Source organism: Dermacentor variabilis, unplaced genomic scaffold (assembly GCF_050947875.1).
Source record: "Dermacentor variabilis isolate Ectoservices unplaced genomic scaffold, ASM5094787v1 scaffold_12, whole genome shotgun sequence".
Lineage (NCBI taxonomy): Eukaryota > Metazoa > Arthropoda > Arachnida > Ixodida > Ixodidae > Dermacentor > Dermacentor variabilis.
The window spans coordinates 46,665,551-46,674,249 of NW_027460280.1; the positions used below are offsets into that span (position 1 = coordinate 46,665,551).

General features: G+C 49.2%; 1 protein-coding gene across 1 annotated transcript in view; it reads right to left on the reverse strand.

Annotated features, from left to right (window-relative positions):
* cpx (synaptic transmission protein complexin) overlaps positions 1-5,797 on the reverse strand; it is a 296,980-nt gene extending 291,183 nt beyond the window's left edge. The window contains exon 1 of the mRNA XM_075676411.1: positions 5,710-5,797. Within this exon, the coding sequence (XP_075532526.1) occupies positions 5,710-5,744 (35 nt within the window). The 5' untranslated portion in view covers positions 5,745-5,797. The remainder of the gene's footprint in view (positions 1-5,709) is intronic.
* Positions 5,798-8,699: the final 2,902 nt, after the last annotated feature.

The window sequence follows — 8,699 nt, forward strand, 5'->3', positions numbered from 1 at the left end:
AAGACAAATAAATAAAGACCGAAAATAACGAACGAACGAACGAAGCCCGTCTGCGCGGCAAGCCGACGCGCCGAAGCGAGCGCCGTGCTCGGATTCGCTGTCGCGGCGCGCGCGGTTTCGAGCAACCAGCTTTCGAGCAAGCCTGCCACGCACGCCGGGCGGCGCGGAAAGTGTGCCGAGCCGGCGGATGTTCCATCTCCGAATGCGGTCTCAAAACGGGACCGGCTCTCCCTCGCGCGTCCAATTATGTGGGCGCGCGCTGTGCCCTGCAAGGATCCGATATACAGGAGCGCGCGCCTTTGTTCCAGCGGTCTCGTTAACGAGAAGATGGGGCGCGAGTGACGGCGCGATACGGAGCCCCGGTGTGATTCCGGCGGCGCACGCTCCAGTCGTCACCGAGCCCCGGCCATCCCGCCGAGCTCGGCTCGTGCCGCCTAGATTAGTCGGCGCGGCAATTAAAAATCTCGCCGCCTGGCCTGTCAGCGTGCCGGTGGCGATACAGCGGCGCGCGCACATGACGCCGCCTCGCGCCGAGGCGTTCGGGCGGCTTGCGAGCGCGTGATGCGTCGACGACGCTTTAGCGGCGGCCGCCGCGCCTCGTCGCCCACGCCGCCGAGAGTTTGCGCCGAGTGGGCGGGAAATTAATTCGGTGCTTCTGTCGCGCGCACAAATTTGTTATCCTGCTTCTCCCTGTGTATCACCTCGTTTACACCCTTGCTGTGGAAAATAATGTTGCGCTCCAGTTGAGTTAGCTAATTACGCGGTTCTGGTAGACCGAGCGTTTGTTCTCCTCCGTAACTCACGAGAACGCTAAGGCCTACTTCTTTCTGTATTTGTATACGCTTCTTCTTGGTACTCGACCTTGTAGTGACACGGCGTCTCACTTTTTATGATAAATTCAGACATTTTAATGACGAAGGGCAGCGAAAACTTGCACTGTTGTCGTTGCCATCAGCCGAGGCTTTTCGCCTTCCACTTGCATCTTATATGACCAAAAAAATAAAAAAGCATTGTAGCATCCCTGAAGAGTGTAATCTAACCTAACCTTTCAAGCATAAATATACCAGTTATTCTTTGCAGGTCTCAGAAAAACTGCAGTAGAGGAAGAATGTCATGTATGTACGATGTAGAGTAAATTATTTATACTCGTATATTCTCGAAGCTTCAGAGCAACACGATTTTACATATAGACTGGAAATTATACAAGAACCCATGGTCATTAAACCAAGTTACGTCTCCCGACTCTTCAAGGTTGTTCTATGATAGAATGAGTCAGTAAGAATATTCGATATGGTGCTTTTCGTAGCTGAAAGCAAACATCCCGTGTGCCCGTCTATGTGGATGCAAAATGTGCTTTCAGTGCATCCCTGCGCCATATTTGTCATTGTGTGCGTGGCTACCCGCTTATGAAGAAGAATCAGTCAATTGCGATCTTGGACGGTCATGACCAATCAATCGCTTTCGGTAAATCTCGACTTCGTTAGCCAAACACACGTTGTTCGCGACTAAAGCCGAAGCACATCAATACGCGGTCATTGCGTGTGCGTCGAATGTGTCGATTAATTTGCGGCCTTTACCTAAGTTTGGCAAGAAGCGCGCGTGCTTGCAGCCTTAGGTGCGAGCTGTGGGGCTGGCGAGGTGTGCCTGAAAGCTACGGTTTTCTCCTGAGATCCGAAGAGGGCCAGGAGACATAATCGGTTTTCAGTTAATTCTTGTTACTGGCGGGGACGTTAGGAAGGTGAAATTTTCACTTTTTGTTCAAGTGCCACGGACAAATGCTCAAAGCGGCATCTCGATGCAACCAGAGAATGTAACCATCTCCTCACGCGTGTTATGTTAAAAGCCCCTTTCATTGTTTTCCCCTGCCTAAACAACGAGATGGAGATGAAACGTCGTGTGTTGGGTTGTCACGCTGACGCTGCATCCTGTGTTTTCATGCCATATCGGGGTATTGTAAACGTATTTCACGGTTGCTTTTCGTCGTCTATAACGGCATAAATGTCCAGATCAAGATAGCGTCAATTTTCGAACGTTAACGGTAAGAATGCGATTAACCCACTTCGATACATTTCCGCACGCATGTGTCACAATATCCGGGATGAATATCTTACGTAATCGTTTTCAACCTAAATTTGATTGGTTTGAATAGATTGAAGGCAATGTGCAATATAATGCACAAAGCATGCCTCACCAAGACATAGCCACGATATAATTGATTGTTTGTTCGTTGATATAAATGACCTCCGTTGGCCAACATTCGCAGAGAGTCCATTGCGATCAATGGCAAACTCAATTCAATAGGTAACATCAAGGTCCTAGTGACCTTGACACTATTGGCCACGTTTCCACTGGAATCGACAGTGTTGAGGTGTTGGGTGGGCCTTGCCCTTTGGCAGCGAAAGAATTATACCGACAGGGCACGATGAAGATTCTCTGCTTCAAATTTCGACGGGCATTTATTAACCGCTTGAAATTGGGCCACGCAATTTGGAGGGAACAGACATGTAGAGGTTGATACGTGAGCAAACTTCGAAGCGTCAGGGTGATTAAAACTAGCAAAAACTTTAACCTTTATTCAATTGCGAATCGTTCAACTCGCTCAATTATTAAATCTATCAATCGAATTGAATCGATCAAGCAACCAATCGATTACGTTAATACACCAGACTGAATGCTTTCTTTCTAATTCGTTTTTCTTCGTAAAAAGATATGAAACATTTGCAAACTTCAGCGCCATCTTCTCGCTGAAGCGAATGGAGAGCACGTAGCCGTCCTGGAAGACAGTGTACGTTCAATAAATCGAAATAACGGCGCGCAACGAATGGTAATTTAATAAGAGAAGCATAATTTTTTCTCAAGGTTCGGCAGGCTGCTGTGCCGTCTCCTTTGCTCTGAAAATGTTACGCTTCTGTATGGCACATTTACGCACTAAGTTCGAAAGCTTCCACGACCAATGTCATTTTTTTTCCGCTGTCAACTGTTTGAACAGCGAAAGCCATCGCTTATTTTTGTGAACTCGGTAGTTGTCTGTATGGAAGCCTTGCTTATGTGCGTGTTCTTTTTTCATTTTTTTTGTTCTAGTGAGAAAAAAAGCACCAATCTAAAGAAAGCGCTGCGTCTGCTCTGTTCATAGGTAAAGCAAACACACCGCAGGCTTTAACAACAAAACGAAAGAAATAAATATCCTGGTGATGCATCAGACGGAAAACGCAGTCACCCCGAAGCTTCCCAAGCTGTGGAATTGACGCTAGCTCCGCGTATAGTATAAAGCATGGCTATAGATGAATAATGCATGTGGCCTCGACTGCAAGTGAATTTTTCGTTTTATCGGCTCTGAAATGTATGCCGCTGTCAGGATGTACCACAGTTCATCATCACTTTAGTTGACTCGCAAAGAAGGTAGCCAAACTGATGCCTCGGCTCTCTCTGCTTTCCAGTTTCCCCAGCAACTTCCTTCAGTGTCTTCCCGGTGCAGGATAATGGACCGCTGTCTCGCCCCAACCTTTCTAAACTAACCAGTGCGCAAGCTTTCCCTCGATACCAATTTCTTGTTTTTTAACATCATCTGGCCCCAGGATTATTACGGCCAACTAAACGGAGCAGTGCACCGGTAGAGATCACGCACAAAGCACTTGTCCGTTCCTTAGATTGCACGGTAGATAAGGTCACCGCCGATGCTTAAAAAGTCATTAGGCTAGCGGTCGTCAGAAGTGGCTCAAGGACGACGCGATAGCCACGGCAGTACGTTTCGGTCAGAGTCTGCTTAAACTGCCCGTTATCGTTCCCTACGAAATGAATTTATTGTTACAGTCGACGAACTGCGCCACTCGATGAACAACGAAGCAGCGGCACTGCGAGCGGGTTAGAGGACATACAGACTCAACGAATCTCAATAAACTCGCATGCGCCTTTATTCGGCTCGCTGTAACTGTTTCGCGTCGATTGCAGAAGGCGCGTGCAGTAGACTGAAGCCTTTGTTGCTCGGGTCCCGGGTGTCAGCCCTTCAGTATCGGTGCAACACCGAAATACTGCTTCGGGCTCAATTTCCAGATTTTGGTCTTAATAATAATAATATTTGGGGTTTTACGTGCCAAAACCACTTTCTGATTATGAGGCACGCCGTAGTGGAGGACTCCGGAAATTTTGACCGCCTGGGGTTCTTCAACGTGCACCTAAATCTAAGCACACGGGTGTTTTTCGCATTTCGCCCCCATCGAAATGCGGCCGCCGTGGCCGGGATTCGATCCCGCGACCTCGTGCTCAGCAGCCCAACACCATAGCCACTGAGCAACCACGGCGGGTCGATTTTGGTCTTTCAAGGATAGGCTTTTCGTTTGCAAAGTTCAGTCAAGCTGGGTGAGATGGTTGTGCTCGATTATGCGGCGGGCGATACGGTAGACGTCGTTGTCGCCCGCACCATCACTGTACAGATACCGCGTCAGCGACGCCTCTGAAACTCTCGCACGTGTTAACCCAACCAAGTTTAGCCAAAACCGCCGCGAAAATTGCCTGCGTTAACATATCTGACGGTAGGAACTTCACGCTTTCATTTATATGCGCGCATCGAATAGGTTTTGTCTGCTTGCAAAACTTCTGGAAGACCCATGTAAAGGAAAGCTGGAAATGTCGCGCCAATTCTCAAAGCATATTGGACCACAACATCAAAATGCAAAAGAGGCTAGATTTCAGGGTCATTGAGACGCGGTATTCTCATGGCAAGCTGTTCAAAATCGGTCATTACTAAGCCGATAGCGACAGTGATTCTATGTCGGGTTTATCAGACAATTTCTAGATGTCTGATGAATATATATAGCTCTTGCTGCGCTACTGAGTCGGCGAAATTAAATGTTTTTTAGAGAGATTCGCACAGTAAAAGGGAGCACGGGGTGCAAGTCGAGTTACAGCGGCTGGCAGGATAATAACGCTCCGGTCATCCTTCATTGTTGAATAAGTATGCGTGGCGCAATAAAAAAAATAATAAACAAGAAACGAAAACACGCAAAAGAAAATGACGTGTTACTGAAAGAGAATGTTCGTCTTCATTAAAGGTCCCATAGTTGCGCCAGAATGATATCTTGCGGAAGCGTGCGGTAATGACACTAAAGTTTATTCAACACCGCTACATTTCTCTGCAAAATGTAATATCTTCGTGATGATTATTCTCGCCTTGCGGTTTTGTACTCGTTCTTGCACCGCTACACGTAAACTTCAGATTTTTTTTATTGGATTTTAGTTTTGTACGTCAACCATTCACCACACAGCACGTTGGTGACGTTTTCTTTCGAGCACACAAATGTGACTAGCCCTCCTGAACGCAGTCTTTAGAAATTTAACTTGCCGAGTGGCGGACAAATTTATTTTTTTAAAGAAAGACTGTTGTCTCGCCTGTTTATTTTTTTTCTTATGAGCTTCCCTTTCCCCGGCCCCATGATCTCATATTTAACCACAACGGCGTGCATTCTGTTTGTGTAAACGCAAAGCGGGAGGCAGCAGTCGGCGTCACTCACCGCCACGAACGTCCTCGCGTCTACGTTTCAACAAAAAAGAAAGGGCTGCAGCCGTTACCATCATGGTCGCCGGCTGCAAACGTATATACACCGGGCCCCCGGCAAGTCTCTCGAGACCAATACGCCCGGAAACGCGCCCCTTGAACAAACAGCACGCGCGACCACGCTAGAAGCATTCGCTGCACCGCGGGGAATCTCTTACCGCTCGACGCCGGCAGTCATACGTCTCGGGTGCATGCTGATCGCCGCGCGAAGGGAAGGATCTCTTTGCGGGCTGCTGCAGCATTGTTCCTCTTTGCGGGCAGCGTCGGAGCGCTTTCTATCCGCCGGGCGGCACAGCGTCGTCGGGAGTCCCGGAAGAGCGACGGCTATCTTGCCCTTTCTGACGCCGTCCACGCCGCCGACCAAGCAGCATTGATTGCCGCACGGCCAGATCGACATTTGATTGTTGTCTCCGAGGCCAGCTGCCGCCGCTAAGAGCCGCGCTGCAAGGCGACCCTTTCCCGCGCGTGCCGTCTGGCCACAAAAGAGACGTGCGCGTACGCGACGGCTCGACGAAGGCCGCGCGCATTCAGATGCGGACGGCCAATCGGCGCGACTGATCGCAATACGAGGAGACAGCCGAGCTTCGTATAGGCCGCGGTGCCCACTGTCCTGCATATCTCAGTTGCCCAACTCTCGATGTATACAGTATATGGGCACCCCCGCGAACGCCGTCTGTCGCTGGCACAAAGCCGACGATGAAAAGGATCGGTACGACGCAGCAACCCTGATAAGTTGCCTCCGTCACTAGAGCCAACTTTTCCTTCTGTTGCTCTCTGTCTCTCTTCCCAGCCTTCATTCGGCAGCTTCTTGCTGTAAGGCACTGCGGATATGCCAGTCTTGCTCTCGAGAGCGATAATAAGGAACATCGATCAAAGCCGAGAGGATGCGATGCCTATAGTGACAGGTGCAGCGCCTGCTCAAGCCACGGTAACAGTAAAAGCTCGGAAAATGCGTTGTTTTATGTGTATTCGATTTTAAATTTGGGAGTGCGTGATAAGACTTTTTTCTTCATAAGTCCATGCTATACAGTTGTAATCTCTACTTACTCTTATCTTTCTGACGGTGACCCAGGATGCTTTTATAAAGATTAATTTCGGAAATGACACCCTAGTCAGAGAACCTCACACGTCTTCGAAAGAGTAACCAGCTAACCTAACTCTTGAATTTGCTGTGCTTCTCTTCATTCGGATATATCATAGCAGCCATGACAAGGCACACAACATAATATTCCAATGTCTTTCAGGACGTTGTAAGATCAGCGGGAATGACCACACGGCGAAGCCTCCTGATCTGCGCATGAAAGTGGTCAACGTGTCTTGATTCCACTTTCGCGAACGGACGCTGCGCCTGGGCTGCTATTGATGCCCCGTGAATGTACTTTGCCCCTGTGGGACTCGAACGTTTTTCACCATGTGTCGTTTGCGTTCGTTGTCGCCAGATATGCGGGTGCGTCTACCGCCTGGGTTACCACGACGTGAACAGACTATGATGTACCGTCTGTGCGACACGTGCGACACGTTCGACACGTGCAGGAGCGATGGGACGCTCGCACACATTAGCTGTGTCTGCCCGCGGTATAGTGCCTAGAGAGAAGTGATGTGCCGAGTGCTGGACCAATTGGACAATCGTGCACTATCAGAACTAAAAGCCTTAGGTCAGTGCTCCCAAAGAAGATCCCCGCCGAAGGCCTTACTCGCGTCACTAAGGTTCCTGCGGTATACGGGCGTTCAAGATAGACTTTAAGAACGACGCCCCCTACCGCTCTATAGCGTTACCGTTACCGCTCTATAGCTTGTTTGTGTTCGTCTCTCTCTCTCTCTCTCTTTCTCTCCTTCCACTCCCTTTCTGTTTTTATCCCCCTACTCCTTCCCCTAGTGCAGGATAGCCAACAGGAACTACGTCTGGTTAAACTCTCAGCCTTTCTATACATTGCACCTCCCTCCCTCCCCCCCCCCTCTCTCTCTCTCTCTCTCTCTCTCTCTCTCTCTCTCTCTCTCTCTCTCTCTCTCTCTATTTTGATTATCTTCCTCAAATTGTGTAGTTCTTGCTGTGACAAATGCAGCGAACAAACTGGACTTTGGCAGCCACGGCGCAATGCGAAATCAGCTATCCCAACATATACTAAAGTATGAACGCAGTAGCACGCGACACTAGAAAATTAGCCCTAGGGGCCTGTTAGCCAAACTCTTGAGCGTGCAAACAAACAGTCAAGGACACGAGAACTATAAGCGAGACAAGGCAAGGAGCCTCGCGCCGCCCGACTCGGTGCCGCTCTACGGCGGATGAACCGACGTCGGCGGAACACGGCGCGCGCCTTCGGGCACCGCGTGCAGCGGCGGAGGGACGCGCGCGAATGCAGCCAGCCAGCCGACCTGGCGGCAAGCGGAGGGGTAATGAATTTTCTCGCACGCGGTAATCACAAATATTTTACATCTGCTCGCCCGAATGCTCACGCGTGTGGCGTACTTCGTGACACGGACGTGAGCACATTCCGGCAAGCCGAAGTCGAGATCTTGCACCCCGAGCGCTCCGCGTGTTCCTGACTGCGTGTGCACTCCAAATGGTAATCGTCATAATGAGAATTACACGGAGACTCTAATTACCGCAATACTCTGTGGTTCTATCAAAAGACAGAGGTAATGAATGTAAGTAACAAGAACAAAGAACAAGAACAAAACGTAGTATCTTAAACCTGAGAACATTAGTTTTGTTTTGCCTTGTTATGCAATCAAACCACCCCCTCCATTTTTGTGTGTGCGTGTGTGTGTGTGCCTAATGCACGTCAGGGCCTTTAGGGTAAACAAAAGGAAAGATAATATGCAAGGATGAATATAGCTGCACCACCTTACACACTATCCACCTTTCGGTTACTAATCTCCCGCGGAAAGGGTTATAGGCTCGGCAATGACCGTCGTTCCATCGAGCCCACCGAAAGCAACACAAAATAAAACTCGTCAAGAGTGTACAGCACACTATACAGTGATTGAGACCCAGTTTCAGCGTGGGATTTAACTCTGGTCACCTTGAACATAAAGCTCTGATTATAACAAACACGGGATCTTTTTGCGAAACAAGCTTAGCTCGTCTCGAGTGATTCGCAACTCCAACGCGGATGGAAAGCGAAAGTCGCTTTTTGTTCCGAGCAGT